This window comes from Pithys albifrons, chromosome 4 (genome assembly GCF_047495875.1).
Source record: "Pithys albifrons albifrons isolate INPA30051 chromosome 4, PitAlb_v1, whole genome shotgun sequence".
Lineage (NCBI taxonomy): Eukaryota > Metazoa > Chordata > Aves > Passeriformes > Thamnophilidae > Pithys > Pithys albifrons.
In genome coordinates, this window is record NC_092461.1 from 2,913,592 (window position 1) to 2,930,111 (window position 16,520).

Genomic DNA, 16,520 nt, shown 5'->3' on the forward strand with positions numbered 1-16,520 from the left:
TTTCACTGTAAATTCACAGAATCACAGAATCAGTTGGGTTGGAAGAGACCTCTGAGATCATCAAGTCCAACCCTTAAATTGCTCATTTTTATATAGATTTATACAGGAGTTTTTTGATGGACAGTTTATAACAACATCACACCAGAAGATAAACCTGCAGAGCCCTCAGGAATCACCTCAGACTCCTCTTGACTCCCCCAGCTCACAACTCTCTCACTGTACATTTATCCCCAGCCAAAGGTCAGTGTGCCCTCCTACCCCACTGGTAACCAGGTTAAGAAAATTGAAAACTTTCCATTGAGAAATGCTCCTGGATTTTACAGTTTTCATTAAAAAACCCAAACAAACACCACCCAAAATTCATGCACTTCACAGATAGTTTCCCCTGTTACTAGAAAGAAAACACAGCCCTGCCTTGCTACACATGAAGGGCTGTCCACAAACCAACCTCCTCTTTGGCATCTGAGTGCATCTCTTTTACCTCATCTACTATGAATTATCACAGAATTCCAGACTATTCTGAGCTGGAAGGACCCACAAGGACCATCGAGTCCAACCCTTCAGTCAGTGCCCCACACAGGGGATTGAACCCCTGACCTTGGCATTATTACAACCAAGTTTTAACCAACTGAGCTCATCTCATGTTAGTGACAACAAATCTCACACAAATAGGAATATATTTTACTATTTTCAGTTAACAATAAGCTTTGAGAAGAAAGGACTGAAATAATAGTGACATTAAATACAAATAGCTGTTGTCATTGAAAGATGAAGCTCAGGACCTCTGAAGAAGAAAAAAAGGCTACAGTAACAGGCTGAAGTCTGGAATAACTGGACTATAAAGGCATGGGGGGCACGGGAAAAGCAATTTTATTCTGTGTGCAGGATGAGATATGAGTCCCAGCTCCCTCCCTGGGAGGCAGGAACCTCTCCAGGCTCCATCATGAAAACCACTTGGCTACACACTCAGGTCTTCATTTTAATCCCTGCCTTTTCAGCTGATTAGTTTCATAAAATAGAGGTGGGGGGACTTAATTACTCTGTGAAATTCTAAACCCCTCAAACTCAGGTTTTAAGTTACCTGAGTGTTCTGATGATCAGTGGCCTCAAATTCCTCGTTGTCATCCAGGGTTAGTGGTGAGAAAATACAGTTTTGGAGAGAACAGGTGAAACAAACTGTCTACACTTTATACTTCTTGATGATGTCAGATGATAAGAAGTATCTCTTTGATTGCTTAAGTCCAACAACCCTTCCTGTCCCTTTTTATTTACAAAGCCATTAAAGAGGGATAAAACCCACAGAAGAAAACAACTGTAACTAAGACACACATCCCAAATGGGCCATAAATTTTACACCCTGTTAAGGAGAAAGTAAATCCTCCCATTCTGCTCCCCCAGAAGCAGCAGAGCCCCTTCCTGGCACAGCAAAGCACCCAGCAGGAATTGGGACCCCTCTCCTCACCCACTGCACCAAGTACCAAAGCATGGGGCTACACGTTATTTGAAAACAAATGAACCCCTAAAGTACAAAAATTAGGAATAAATACATGTTTGAAGAGTGTCTTTCACTTCAAGAAAAGCCTTTCTTTAAATCTCACTGGAAAGGAAAAACAAGAGCCCCACCAAGTTTGCAATAATCCTAAACATTCATCTCCTGAAGTGGCATCAGGGTGTGCTTCACAGAATCACAGAATCATAGAATGGATTGGGTTGGAAAAGAGCTCCGAGATCATCAGTCCAACCCTTGGTCCAACTCCAGTCCCTTTACCAGATCATGGCACTCAGTGCCACGGCCAAGCTCAGTTGAAAAACCTCCAGGGATGGGGAATCCACCCCCTCTCTGGGCAGCCCATTCCAATGCCTGAGCACTCTCTCTGCAAAGAATTTTTTTCTGCTCTCCAACTTCAATTTCCCCTGGCAGAGCTTGAGCCCATCGTGCCCCCTTGTCCTATTGCTGAGTGCCAGGGAGAAGAGACCAACCCCCACCTGGCCAGAACTTCCCTTCAGGCAGTTCCAGACAGTGCTGAGGTCACCTCTGAGCCTCCTCTTCTCCAGGCTGGACACCCCCAGCTCCCTCAGCCTCTCCCCACAGCACTTGTGCTCCAGTCCCTTCTCCAGCCTCGTTGCTCTTCTCTGGCCCCGCTCCAGCCCCTCAATCTCTTTCCTCAACTGAGGGGCCCAGAACTGAACACAACACTCAAGGTGTGGCCTCCCCAAGGCAGAGTCCAGGGGAAGGGTCACTGCCCTGGGCCTGCTGGCCACGCTAGTTTGGATCCAGGCCAGGATCCCATTGGCCTTCTTGGCCACCTGGGCACACTGGTGGCTCCTGTTGAGCTTCCTGTCCCTCAGTCCCCCCAGGTCCCTCTGCCTGGCTGCTCTCCAGCCACTCTGTGCCCAGCCTGGAGCGCTGCAGGGGTTGGGGTGGCCAAAGGGCAGGACCTGCACTTGGCCTTGTTGGACTCCATTCCATTGGAATCAGCCCATCTCTCAAGTCAATCCAGATCCCTCTGCAGAGCCCTCCTGCCTTCCAGCAGGTCGACACTCCCTCCCAACTTGGTGTCATCAGCAAATTTGCTGCTGATGGACTCAATTCCCTCATCTAAATCATCAATAAAGATGTTAAACAGGACTGGACCCAACACAGACCCCTGGGGAACACCACTGGTGACCAGCTGGATGCAGCTCTGTTCACCAGCACTCTCTTCACTCTGAAGTTTAGATTTCTACATTTATTTTCCTTCTACATCTGTTCTCAGAGCTGTCAAATACTGAAAAACAGAACAGCTTCTTAAGACATCCTGAAAACATCAACATTCAGACAAGTATGTTGAGGTCACGTGACACACAGTGAAATCCATTCACCCATTTCCAGTGCCAAAGACTTCTTGTTATTCCCAGTGTATTCCTATAAAATGCTGAGCTTGGGCAGCTCCTTTTAAATGATGAAATAATAAGGAGTTTCTACTTTTCAACTGATTTAAACACACAAAAAGGGAATATTAAAAATCCACAGAAAACAAGGAGTTCCCCCAAACACCAGGCTTTACAAAAACTGAGGAAAAATTGATGAATCTGCTTTGAAATTAGTACTCAACACAATGACAAAGGGAAAAACTGATCTGTCTGAACAGAAATAAAGTTGTTCTATGTAATAGGGAGATCTATTTCTGAAAATCAGTTCCCATAAGCTGCATTTCACAGGCTTAATGTTGACCCCAAGCACCAGATCTTACAGACAGCACTTTGTCCAAAAGCCTTGAAATACAGAAGCTTCTGCATAAACTCTGTAGTGACTTCATAATAAAATCCCTTTCTGTTACATGCCTAAAATAACCACAGAGTTCATCCTCATCTTGGTTCTCATCCCTATGTTGTCAAAACACATTAAATACCTTTTTTTTCCAAGCACAAACCCTCTCACTCCCCGACAATAATTCTTGTGCACAGACTCCAGAGCCCCCCGATTCTCTCAGGGGGTATCCCAGCAAACCCCCAGGCACCAAAGAGAGGGAGACAGGACAGAAAGTTCCAAACATACCTAAAAATTCACACTCAGGTGAGGTGAAGTGGCTGTTCCTCCTTCAAGCCCTACACTGCCAAGTGTCCCTCTAGTAATGAGTCAGCACTTAATTTCCTACCCAAATAAACACGGTGATGATGGACCAGAAATTACCTGTATTTTCCCTGTTTTGTCTCGATCTGACCAAGTGTAATCAGCTTATAATTACCCTGAGCAGCTCCCTTAGCTCTCTATTTATAAAACTGATTAGAGGCTGCAGTGGTTTAACACTTGGTTGGGATGTGAAAGCAGAGCCTGGGGGAGAGGGAGAATGGATGGCAGGGAGAACAAAACACTCAGAGAACTTTAGAAATGTTATTTTAGGGATCCAAATCTGTGGCTTTACACATATTTTAGATTTGTGTTATTTGGCTAAATATTTAGATATTTATATAGATATATATCTATATAAACACATAAGGGTGTTTAATCTATATAGAATATATTTAGAATTCTGCAATTATTGCTGTTAAATATTTAATTACTTAAGTAGGTCTGAACAAGTGACAAGATATGACAGAACTGAAAGGAAGATGGAGGAAAACACAATTCCTAATTTGACAGGTACATGGGGAAAAAAAAAGAAATACAAAAACCAGGGCAAGGGATTAAAAGAAACAACAATTAATCAGTGCTTGTTAACAACAGCCCTTGTTTGCAGAGAACAACGAGCGTGGCTTCATCTTAACAACTATGTAGGGATAATTTTCCAAACACACACACTCTGTGCATCACTGACAGTCAGACATTCAATGGATCTACTGCAAATCTGCAACATCCTGTCACAGATTATTGTTCCTCAAAAGGATGAAAATAAAAGGGATTATATTGCATGGGGAGGGAGGGAGGGGTGATTACAAAAGGTTTATACTTTATGCTAATTTATAATGATTGTTTTCTTTACCGTTTGGTTTTCTTGTAGTTTTCCAGCTGCAGGGTCTGCCTGCTCTTGTACCTGTGCAGCTCCCACTGCTCACACAGCTCCTCCAGGCACAGCAGGTGGGTCTCCATCTCCTCAAAGTCTGCCTCGAGCTGAGCTGGGGGAAACACTCACATGAATATCCAATTACAGACAAACCACCTGAACAGAAAGGGCATTCTGGAAAGGCAAATAATTAACAATGACACAGGTAGAAATGGCCACAGTAAGGAGTGCCAGCAGAGCCACCCTAAGGGAGATGGGTCTGAGGTTCCCTTGCAGTGACATGAGATGCTGAACCACCCTGTGTGTCCCACCAGCCCAACTGGGTCTGTTCTTCAGGAAAAGAAACACCCAGCACCCATCATTTTGCTCTGGAGTAGCCTCTCAGTTTAGCCCTTCCTACCTGGGACCCATCTGGATCCAAAGCTGTGCTGACCAAACCCAGGATTGACCTCCTGTGAGTCAAACCTGGGTCCAAAGCTGTGCTGAACAAACCCAGCACTGACCTCCTGTGAGCCAAACCTTGGGCCAAAGCTGTGCTGACCAAACCCAGCACTGACCTCCTGTGAGTCAAATCTGGGTCCAAAGCTGTGCTGAACAAACCCAGGTCTGACCTTCTGTGAGTCAAACCTGGGTCCAAAGCTGTGCTGACCAAACCCAGCACTGACCTCCTGTGAGTCAAACCTGGGTCCAAAGCTGTGCTGAACAAACCCAGGACTGACCTGTGAGCCAAACCTTGGGCCAAAGCTGTGCTGAACAAACCCAGGTCTGACCTTCTGTGAGTCAAATCTGGGTCCAAAGCTGTGCTGAACAAACCCAGCACTGACCTCCTGTGAGCCAAACCTGGGTCCAAAGCTGTGCTGACCAAACTCAGGTCTGTCCTTCTGTGAGTAAAACCTGGGTCCAAAGCTGTGCTGACCAAACCCAGCACTGACCTCCTGTAAGCCAAACCTGGGTCTAAAGCTGTGCTGACCAAACCCAGCACTGAGCTCCTGTGAGCCAAATCCGGGGCCAAAGCTGTGCTGACCAAACCCAGCACTGACCTCCTGTGAGCCAAATCCGGGGCCAAAGCTGTGCTGACCAAACCCAGGTCTGTCCTTCCGTGAGTAAAACCACTAAATCCAGGTGACTAAGGTCATTTATTCCAATTAAAACTGGGAGACCCTTTTTGCCTGAGAAAAAGCCTTCCCTGACTGCATTGAAACCCAAATGTCTTGTTTATGCCAACTTATTCTTCAGAATGATTCTTGCTTATTAATTAGCCCAACTCACAGCAGGGCTGAAGATCATTTAGTGAGGAACCCACCAACCACTGCACACCCACCCTGACCTGCTTTGCTTGAAATAATTATTGAAACAATATGAAAAGACAACAAAGAACAGGAAAATCAAGAGGACAAGTGAGTTGCAGAGTCAGCTGCTGGTGCTTGAGCAGCCTCTAGTGGGACCTGCAGAGAAAGGTCTCTTCAGGAGACAACAAACCTGCTTTGCTGCAGCTCAGGTGTCCAGAGTTTCCTTCTGAAGTGGAAGAAAACTTGTCTGGTTTTCCCCCAGTAAGTTGGAGACCATCCCCCAGTGCAGCAGCACCAGCTGTGCTTGGGAATCAACACAGTTCAAACCAAATCACAGAATCACAGAATGGATTGGGCTGGAAAAGACCTCCGAGATCAGCAAGTTCAACCCTTGATCCAACCCCACTGATCCAACCCCCACTGTTGGATCAAGACATGGTGGATTCTCACTCAGTGCCACATCCATAGAGTCACAGAATAAAATAAAGTAAAATAAAAAGTAAAATAAAAAGTAAAATAAAAAGTAAAATAAAAAGTAAAATAAAAAGTAAAACAAAGTAAAATAAAACAAAACAAAATAAAACAAAGTAAAATAAAACAAAACAAAATAAAACAAAGTAAAATAAAACAAAACAAAATAAAACAAAGTAAAATAAAACAAAACAAAATAAAACAAAGTAAAATAAAACAAAAAATAAAACAAAGTAAAATAAAACAAAAAATAAAACAAAGTAAAATAAAACAAAAAATAAAACAAAGTAAAATAAAACAAAAAATAAAACAAAGTAAAATAAAACAAAGTAAAATAAAACAAAGTAAAATAAAACAAAAAATAAAACAAAGTAAAACAAAAAATAAAACAAAGTAAAATAAAACAAAACAAAATAAAATAAAATAAAACAAAACAAAATAAAACAAAGTAAAATAAAACAAAAGAAAACAAAGTAAAATAAAACAAAATAAAACAAAGTAAAATAAAACAAAAAATAAAACAAAGTAAAATAAAACAAAAAATAAAACAAAGTAAAATAAAACAAAAAATAAAACAAAGTAAAATAAAACAAAAAATAAAACAAAGTAAAATAAAACAAAAAATAAAACAAAGTAAAATAAAACAAAACAAAACGAAATAAAATAAAACAAAACGAAATAAAATAAAACAAAACAAAACAAAATAAAACAAAACAAAACAAAATAAAACAAAACAAAATAAAACAAAACAAAACAAAATAAAACAAAACAAAATAAAACAAAACAAAATAAAACAAAACAAAACAAAATAAAACAAAACAAAATAAAACAAAATAAAACAAAATAAAACAAAATAAAACAAAATAAAACAAAATAAAACAAAATAAAACAAAATAAAACAAAATAAAACTTTTTATTTGAAGTGAGGAATGACAATAATGTGAATAACTGGAAGGATTGTATAAAGTTTCTACTGGAAAGATGAGTTGTCCTACAGAGCAAAGGCTGAGGAATCTGTCCCTGACTCACACCAGTTTGGAGCAGGTCACTAAAAAGGTTCTTTTCCAATATCTGACATTTTTCTTACCAAAAGCAGCCAAATAATTTATTATTAGAAGTCTTTGCTCCCACAGTACAGAACCATTGCTTGGTTTAAATGAAGATCAACCAAATTACACCCCAAATGCACAAACCAGGACACAGAACTTTGTAATTCTATTTTTTTTTTGTACAGAATGTTTTGCTCACATTTAAAATCCACAGTCAGAGTAATAGTCATCTCTGGGAAAATTAAATACAATTTATATTTATAAGAAGCAGATAGCCCAGAGTTATAAAAACTGAAAACAGTGAGCAGAATATCCCAGTAAATTTCTGTTAAATCCCTTCTAGAAAGGTGGAATTTGTTGAATTTTGTATAAATTATAACCACCTGTTCAAATAGACCCCATAAAACTTATAATAAAAAAAATAATAAACTGTATATAAATTACTTAAAACCTGCCATGAAGGTGAGGCCCCAGGATTTGGTTCCATCTCAGCCCCCCAGCAGAATATTTGGAAATTCTCTGCCTTCCCCAGGGAGGCTCTTTGTGCCTCCTTAAACCCAAAGTGCTCTGGAGGCAAAGCCTCTCCAGGCACTTCTGGGACCTCACTGAGACCAATTCTGGGTCATAAAACTGAATTAGGAATCAAAATAACCCAAACTCCCCAGGATTTACAGCACTTGCAGTTATGAACTCTGGAGACAATTCCATTACCTTTTATTTTATGACTATTATCTTTGGTCTATTATATTATCTTTGGACTGTATTACTTTGTGCATGTTGATATTAAATGCACTATTTTAATAAACCATCGCTGGAATTTGTATTTCTTTAGAAAATACTTTTTTCCTCCAAAAAAAGTCAATATTAAAGGCTTGGCACACGTGATAAATCCTTACTAAAAAAGAAAATGGCAATAAAACCTGAAATAAATTCTTTGGTTCAGAAGTAAATAAGTTATTACCAGCCTGCCCAGGACAAAAGGTGATTTGTGGCACAGCAGAAATTTGGATTTGAAGGGAGAAAAGAACCCTCCCTTTCTCCACATTGATCCATCCCACAACAAACCAGGAGCTGGAATTCCATGAGGAATTTCTGCCCCTTTCCAGCTGCTCTGGGAAAGGGCAGGGCAGAGAGTTAAGAGGCCAGAACACTTTTTCCTAATTTAATTTTGAACACTTATCAACTGCTTTGTATCAGAGGCTTCCAGAAGTTCCCCATTGATTATCTTTTAAATTAAATAGATGGGTAAGGTTATAAAAACTGAAGCTCATTAACAAACAGAAGGTATTGGATAATCTTAATATGCTGCGTTGCCACTTCCACCCCAAAAACACTCTGAGTCACTCCAGAATATCCCAACCCTGCACATCAATGCACAATTTTGGAGTCAGCTCTGGAACCAGCCCAAGGTTTCTGCCTTCAGAGCATCCCTGGGCAGGTGAGTCCCACCCCAAAGGATGAGTTCAAACATTATTATATAAAATCACAGAGAAGCAACTTGGGAGTTCCCACCACCTACAAATGTGAACAATTTCCTAAGACTTCAGGACTTGTGTTTTCCTGCTGTTCACACACCATCTGCACCTGACACAAGTTTCCTTTCCAAATAATGACACACAGAGGGAATTTTAACCCCTGGGAGAGCAACCACTGCTACTGTAGATCTTTAAAAAAACAACAAACAATCCAAACAGTTTAGGAACCACAGTTTCAGAACAGGAAGGATGCATTTAGAAAGCAAAATGAAACTTTATAATCACAACAGCTGAAATTCTGTACCCTCTGCACTGGCCTCAATGCTTGTTGTGTCTATAAAAGCTTACCCAGACTTGCTGTGAGGCATTCCAGGTCTGCTAAAAAGCCAGGGATTTGCTGCAGCTGATCCTGCAGCTCCACCAGGCTGTTCCTTTTCTTCTCCCAGTGTGCAGAAAGCATCACGACCTCACTGTCCACCAGCTGCAACCAACAGGGCTCTGATTAATTAACCTGCACATTGATGAGCATCCTGACTTATTTTTACAATTAATTCATCTGCAAGGACAAGGTCAGCACAGCAGCCCTGCAGCACTTGGGGAGTTCTCAAGTAAACATCCAAAATGCTCCAGAAATCCCCCGTGGTGGGAAATATTTATACCAAAGTAAGATAAAAAGTGCACAGTAACAGAGCAGTGCTGCAATGAAAGGCTTATTTGGATCAGCAGTTTAATGGTTTTAGTCATATTGATTTAATCTGCACAGCAAATTGGCACATTCAAAGTAATCTAGAAAGAAGAAACAAAAGGAGTGGTGCTTAAAGTTGGTTTTCTAAGAGCACAGCTCTTCTCTTGCACTGAACTCACCTGCAGTTGTGACAAGTCTCTATCAACACATTTCTCCTTAAGTGCAATTCTTGTTGTTTGATCTTCCTGACTTTTATTAATAACTGTATAATGTGCTCCTACAGGTCAGCAAGACAAGAGATCTTAGTAACAAATGTTTCCTTTCTATCTAATTCTCATTTTCCTGGTGTTATTTCCACTGTCCATCCCTTCTCTTGCAGCCTGTGGCTCTGCCTGCATCCTGAATTCCCAAGTTTTTAGACTATTTAGTTGCAGAAACTGAAAAAAAAATCTAAGCAATGGGCAAAGTAGTTCTCAGATTTATAACTCTACCCTTTTCAGAATGGTTCTTTTGAAAGAATAACTTCTCTCATTTCCAAATGCCTCTGGTCCCTCTCCCTGCCAAAAACACATCCTGTCTCACCAGGCAGGTTTTGGAAACTTACTCCAAAGCCCACGGATTAATGGAACACTTCAGAAGATCAACATCCTCACTAAAATGAAGCCAAGGCTACTTTTGAGAAGCAGATATGGGATTTCTATCAGTTAAATACCAAATCAAACAAAAAAAACCCAAATAAGTCACCATGAGATGGGATCAAACACCAGAAAGACATTTCAGCCCAGGGGTAACGATGCAGTTGAAATGATAATCATTTAAAAGCAGCACCTTTGGGACAAACAGGATCCTGGACAAGTGGATTTGGAGGTTTTATGCAGTACAATCAACCTTGTGTGCCTGCACAATCTTGATTTTATTTTCTACTTTTATAAAAAAGAAACAAACATGACCCCACAAGCAACACATACCCCTGTTTGTCCCCCAAGAGAACAGAAAATTTCCGTCTTCCTGGAAGCCTTTCCTTCCCATTTCCCCAAATTTGAGTCTTCCTGGAAGCCTTTCCTTCCCATTTCCCCAAATTTGAGTCTTCCTGGAAGTCTTTCCTTCCCATTTCCCCAAATTTGAGTCTTCCTGGAAGCCTTTCCTTCCCATTTCCCCAAATTTGAGTCTTCCTGGAAGCCTTTCCTTCCCATTTCCCCAAATTTGAGTCTTCCTGGAAGCCTTTCCTTCCCATTTCCCCAAATTTGAGTCTTCCTGGAAGCCTTTCCTTCCCATTTCCCCAAATTTCCATCTTCCTGGAAGTCTTTCCTTCCCATTTCCCCAAATTTGAGTCTTCCTGGAAGCCTTTCCTTCCCATTTCCCCAAATGTGAGTCTTCCTGGAAGTCTTTCCTTCCCATTTCCCCAAATGTGAGTCTTCCTGGAAGCCTTTCCTTCCCATTTCCCCAAATGTGAGTCTTCCTGGAAGCCTTTCCTTCCCATTTCCCCAAATGTGAGTCTTCCTGGAAGCCTTTCCTTCCCATTTCCCCAAATGTGAGTCTTCCTGGAAGCCTTTCCTTCCCATTTCCCCAAATGTGAGTCTTCCTGGAAGCCTTTCCTTCCCATTTCCCCAAATGTGAGTCTTCCTGGGAGTCTTTCCTTCCCATTTCCCCAAATTTGAGTCTTTCCTTCCCATTTCCCCAAATGTGAGTCTTCCTGGAAGTCTTTCCTTCCCATTTCCCCAAATTTGAGTCTTTCCTTCCCATTTCCCCAAATTTGAGTCTTCCTGGAGGTCTTTCCTTCCCATTTCCCCAAATTTGAGTCTTCCTGGAAGTCTTTCCTTCCCTTTTTCCCAAATTTCAGTGAGATGAAGGTTATTTTGGTACAATAGAGATGAAAGGTGTAGCTTAAACCCATTAATTCATGAACTCTGAAGTATTTCAGGTGTGGCACTGCTGGTTTTTCTCACCTCTCCAGCTCTGGCACAATCTTTGGCTCCTTTGTGAAGGGCAGCCCAGGCATCTTCATACCTGAAGAGAGGATAAATTATTGTTCTTGCTGTGCTCCCCTTATAATGAGGAATTCACAGATATCACTGTGCTTGTATTTACAGGCACTGCCAGAAATTACAGCTCCAAAAGCTGTACAATTCTTTCCACTATTTACTCTTCTACTGAGAGAAATATACATTTTAAAGAAAAAATGATTCATGTTTTTTTAACCTGCTGGCTCACATGAAAAGCTCAATTCAATATTTGTAAGACTCCACAGTGGCTCAACCATCACTTGGACCCCAACGTGGTCACCACTCACACTCCTCACTGCAGAACATCCAAAAACTTATTAGCAGTATTTTGATTTTCTTCCCATTTTCTTTATCTAATAAAGCTACTTCTGAAATTCCAGGAAGCAGACACTAATAAAGAAAAGGAAGGACATACCTGCTTAGTAATTCCAGTCCAGCAGAAAACTCTGGCAAACACTGAGCAGTTCTATAAAAAAAAATTGCAAATTTACAAAATTGCTAAAGAATAGAAGCCTGTTACAAAAAAATGTGTGCACCCCCCTGCACTCGACAGATGTGCTGAGCACAGAAATGCTCCCCACTGTTCACTTCCACAAACTTTCAAATGCATTACACTCTGTATCTTCCAAGAATATAACAATAAAACTGAATATTCATTTAATTTAAACCATAATTTATAATTCCATCAACAGACATCAGAAATTATTTAGGCCTATCAATAAGCAAAGCAAATTTGCTCAGTGTTAGGGCTAAGCCTTCCTGGTGCCAAAATAGTATTTTGGAAAATTATATGCAAATGTTCTTGTAACTGGCTCATGTCAAGTTCTCCTTTAACAGGAGCATCCTAAATCACTGCCACACATTAAGACATTCACAAGTACCTCTGCCTTTTTTTTGCATCTCTTGATTTGTCACCCAAAGTCTTCAACCTAAAAAACAAAACAAACCCATCAGGCATTTCCAGCACCAAACCCAGAGAATAAATTGTTTGAACACAAGATGTGTTCATTCTGGTCTATTACAGGTAATGTTGTTCCAGCTTGTTTACAAATAAATCAAATTTCACTCAGTTTCACAAAGACCATCATAGGAATTTATTTCCACCAAAATTGCTGCTAAATCTTGAGATTTATTTTATAAGTGCATCAAGCATTTTGGTATGAAAAGGGTAATGGGAGATGTACATCCAAGTCATCCAACTCCTCTCCCAGCTCTTTCCTCTTTCTCAGTCAACCTGTACGTGCTGAAGGTGACACAGCAGAGTGAGACCCAAAACCTCTGGCTGTCCTCACTCTCTACAATGTCCTTGGGAGTCACAGCTGGCCAGGACAGTCAGAGGCAGGAAGAAATAAAGGACAAGGTGGAAAGGAGCTTTGAGCACCCAAGATATCCTGGAGACATGACAGATGTGCAACCCTGAGTGACCAGGGACTGAGAAACAACCTAATACACAGATATTCAGGGTGCCTTGAGGGTGAGCCAAACCACTGCCCAGCCCTGACCACCACACATCTCCCAGAAACTCCAGGAAAAGCTCTACAGCAAAGCAGGGGGGTGACAACTTGAGAACAGACGTGCTAAGGCAGGTCTGCACTCCCTGCAGAGCTGCTTGGGACAGCCAAGCCAAGCAGCAGCCACAGCACACACTGACAGAACATCATTGCTGAGGAAAGCTTTGCCATCCCCCTTCTCCTCTGCCAAATCCCCCAGTGAAACAGCAGCACTGCCCTGCTCTCAGGGGCAGCAGGAAATGCTGCCTCACCACTACCCTTCTCACACCAGAATATCCAGCAGGCAGCCAGAAGTAAAGGTTAAGCCTTATCAGGAGACTCCAAAGTGCTGACTTCCTTTCCTGCCCAAAGTGGAAGGTGCTGTGAGCCCCACCACTGACACAGAACCACAATTACTGCACCAACACAGCTCACTCTTCTGTTCTGGTTGGTTTTCCTTCTCCTGCAAAGGATTCCCAACAGGTAAATGGGTCACAATGCAGCTCCCTTGCTCACAGACAGTAACCACAGCTGGGCAGGGGCAGAGGGCACTGAAATGGCTGTTAAAAGAAAACTTTAACAACCGTGTTTTTTGTGCACAGAAATGCCTAATAACTCTACACTGCTCTCTTCACACCACACATCCCACACTTAATCTTTTTCAGCCATACATAAACAATTATTTTGGGAGAGGGATTACTTTTTCAGAAGCCCTGAAAAGCTTCCCCTTCATGATGTTCAAGGAATCCAACTGTTCACTCTGAAAGGGTTCACGTGCAGGCAGCAAGGGGGCAACAACCTGACACGAGAAATACTTTCTAATACTTATTTTGGGTTTTGACAGCTCAAGTCTTAACAGCACCACATGACTTCTATTGTCATTCTGGTGGGGTAGAGAACAGGCTAAACCAGAACACCAAGGCATTGAGGTTGCATTGCCCAGGAAGGGACAGGGGGAAAACAGGACAACATGTGCTCTGCCCTGACTACACGGGGATACTAAAGGGGAACAGTGATGCTTTCCCCAGCCCCTGTGGCTCTGAGATGCAGGTTGCCAGTGGCAAAAGAGATTACAGCACAGATGGAAATACCACTTAGAGACAGGGCACTGGAAGGGCACCTTAACGGTGCTGCCAAAACACAGAGCTGGAAATGATGAAAGCAGGGACTGTTCTCAAAACAGAACAAAACATGTAACACAAGGAGGAGGGCAAATTAGAGACTACATGGAAACACACTGACTCCACTGCAGCAATACAGGGAAACACAGAATCAAATGACCATCGGATCCAGCACGTTATGACCTCCTGCTGTTCTCTTTCATTGCGGGGAAAACTCCTTTTACAGAAGAGCCTTAAACTGCACTAAGATACCGACCCTGCTGAGGTCTAAAAACAACAGCAAACCAGAAAGGCAGTGACACTGTCTGTATTCTTAAGACACTCTAATGCTCAGTTAATGTTTGGTAAGATGAGACAGAACATGTAAGCAGTTTATCTGCTTGATTTGCAGCCTATTCTATCAATTTCTCTTGACCATCACACACTGGTGCAAACACATCACGACAAAGTATAAGTTTCTGGAGCACACAAACATCCATCACTATAGACAAATATTTACCATGGGGGCATCGCAAGGCAGGGTTAGTGTCGCCACAGCCCACAGTTCTGGAACGCCACTGATTACAAACAACATCCCGCTGTGGCTCATTAGGGGCCAGCAGCTCTGCGGCACAGACGTGACCTTGTTCTCACCGGATTCCAATCAGGCTCATTTGGGCCACCTGCTCGTGCTAAAAACGGCATCGACGTCGAGCCTGCCTAAATAAACCCCGCGAGGCCACGCAGGAGGAACAGCTTTGTGCTTTTTAACACAAAAAGCTCCATCCCCTTATCCCGCGCTGCCTTCCCCAAAGTGGCAGTAACTCATCGTGCGAGGAAAGCGCGACACGACAACCCCTTAAACAACGGCGCTGATCCATAAAACCCTCAAGGTCATCACTTCATGAAAAATTCAAGCCCGCTAATTGACTCCAGTTCCATCTCCTCCCGGAACGGCGGGTTCCGTCTGTCTGTTTGTCCCTCCCTCCTCCTCGTGACCGCAGCCGCTTTCCGAGCAGGGACGCAGCTCCTCCTTCTCCTCCTCCTCCTCCTCCCGCGGCACCGCCGGGGTCACCATCACCCGGCGGGGGATGCCACCCCGGAGCTGCCCCTCCAGCCCGCACCGCACCGCGGAGGGCACCCCGGGGGGCTGCCAGCCCCGGCCAGGGACAATCTCCTCCTCTTCCTCCCCGCCCGGGCAGTGCCCGCCTCCCCGAGCCCGGCCGGCTGCTCGCCCCGCATCCCGCGGAGCATCCCCCGCACCCCGCGGTACCCACCCCGCGCTCAGGTCCTGCTGCACGCTCAGCAGCCGCTCCCGCAGCGTCTCCAGCATCTCCCCGGCCTTGCCCGGCTCGCTGCCCAGCACCGGAGGGAAGGAGGGGCTGTGTGCGGTCCCGCCTCCCCTCCCGTCCCGCCCCTTCCCTTCCGCCGCTCCCGAGCGGGGACGGGCACTGGAGGGTGCGCAGCATCGCCCGCTGTGCCCGGGAACAGCCGCGGTGTAGAGGATTGATTTTGAGCAGCGTGTGGGTCCCTGGAGTGGCAGCTTTTTAGAGGGTTTTTAAAGAACACAATAAAGTCCCTTGGCAGGTTGCGACGCTCACCTGAATGATCGTGACCTCAGCGTTTGTAGCGCAGGAGCGAACGCCTTAGAGGTGGAGAGTTGATCAAGGGGCTGGAGCATTTCTGTTACCACGAAAGGCTGAGGGAGCTGGGGCTGCCCAGCCCTGACAGGAGACAGCGAGAGGGGACCCCAGCAATGTCTGTAGCACCTGGAGGGAGGGGGTTAGAGAGGACAGAGTCAGGCTCTGCTGGTGGAGCCGAGCAGTGGGACAAGAGATGATGGGCACAGAGTGATGCTCAGGACATCCCACCTGGACGTGAGGAAGAACAAGTTTGCTGTGCAGTGACTGAGCACTGGGACAGGTTGCCCAGAGAGGGTGTGGAGTCTCCCTCACTGGAGATCATAAAATCAATTGGGTTGGAAAAGACCTCCCAGATCATCAAGTCCAACCCTTGGGCCAACTCCAGTCCCTTTACCAGATCATGGCACTCAGTGCCACGACCAAGCTCAGTTGAAAAACCTCCAGGGATGGTGAATCCACCCCCTCTCTGGGCAGCCCATTCCAATGCCTGAGCACTCTCTCTGCAAAGAAGTTTTTCCTGATCTCCAACTTCAATTTCCCCTGGCAGAGCTTGAGCCCATCGTGCCCCCTTGTCCTATTGCTGAGTGCCTGGGAGAAGAGACCAACCCCCACCTGGCCAGAACTTCCCTTCAGGGAGTTCCAGACAGTGCTGAGGTCACCTCTGAGCCTCCTCTTCTCCAGGCTAAACACCCCCAGCTCCCTCAGCCTCTCCCCACAGGGCTTGTGCTCCAGTCCCTTCTCCAGCCTCGTTGCTCTTCTCTGGCCCCGCTCCAGCCCCTCAATCTCTTTCCTGAACTGAGGGGCCCAGAACTGAACACAACACTCAAGGTG

General features: G+C 43.9%; 1 protein-coding gene across 3 annotated transcripts in view; it reads right to left on the reverse strand.

The window, feature by feature from the left end:
- The window catches only part of DTNBP1 (dystrobrevin binding protein 1), a 55,183-nt gene extending 39,761 nt beyond the window's left edge, over positions 1–15,422 (reverse strand). Inside the window, exons 1-6 of one of the 3 annotated variants that reach the window (XM_071553209.1) lie at positions 15,324–15,422; positions 12,338–12,385; positions 11,872–11,922; positions 11,400–11,460; positions 9,117–9,249; positions 4,464–4,596 (exon numbers count right to left, since the gene is read on the reverse strand). In XM_071553209.1, coding sequence (XP_071409310.1) covers positions 4,464–4,596; positions 9,117–9,249; positions 11,400–11,460; positions 11,872–11,922; positions 12,338–12,385; positions 15,324–15,379 — 482 coding nt within the window. In that variant the 5' untranslated portion in view covers positions 15,380–15,422. Of the gene's footprint in view, positions 1–4,463; positions 4,597–9,116; positions 9,250–11,399; positions 11,461–11,871; positions 11,923–12,337; positions 12,386–14,184; positions 14,204–14,566; positions 15,068–15,323 lie in introns of those variants that run through there. The other 2 variants (XM_071553210.1, XM_071553211.1) reach the window with 2 other exon arrangements.
- Positions 15,423–16,520: the final 1,098 nt, after the last annotated feature.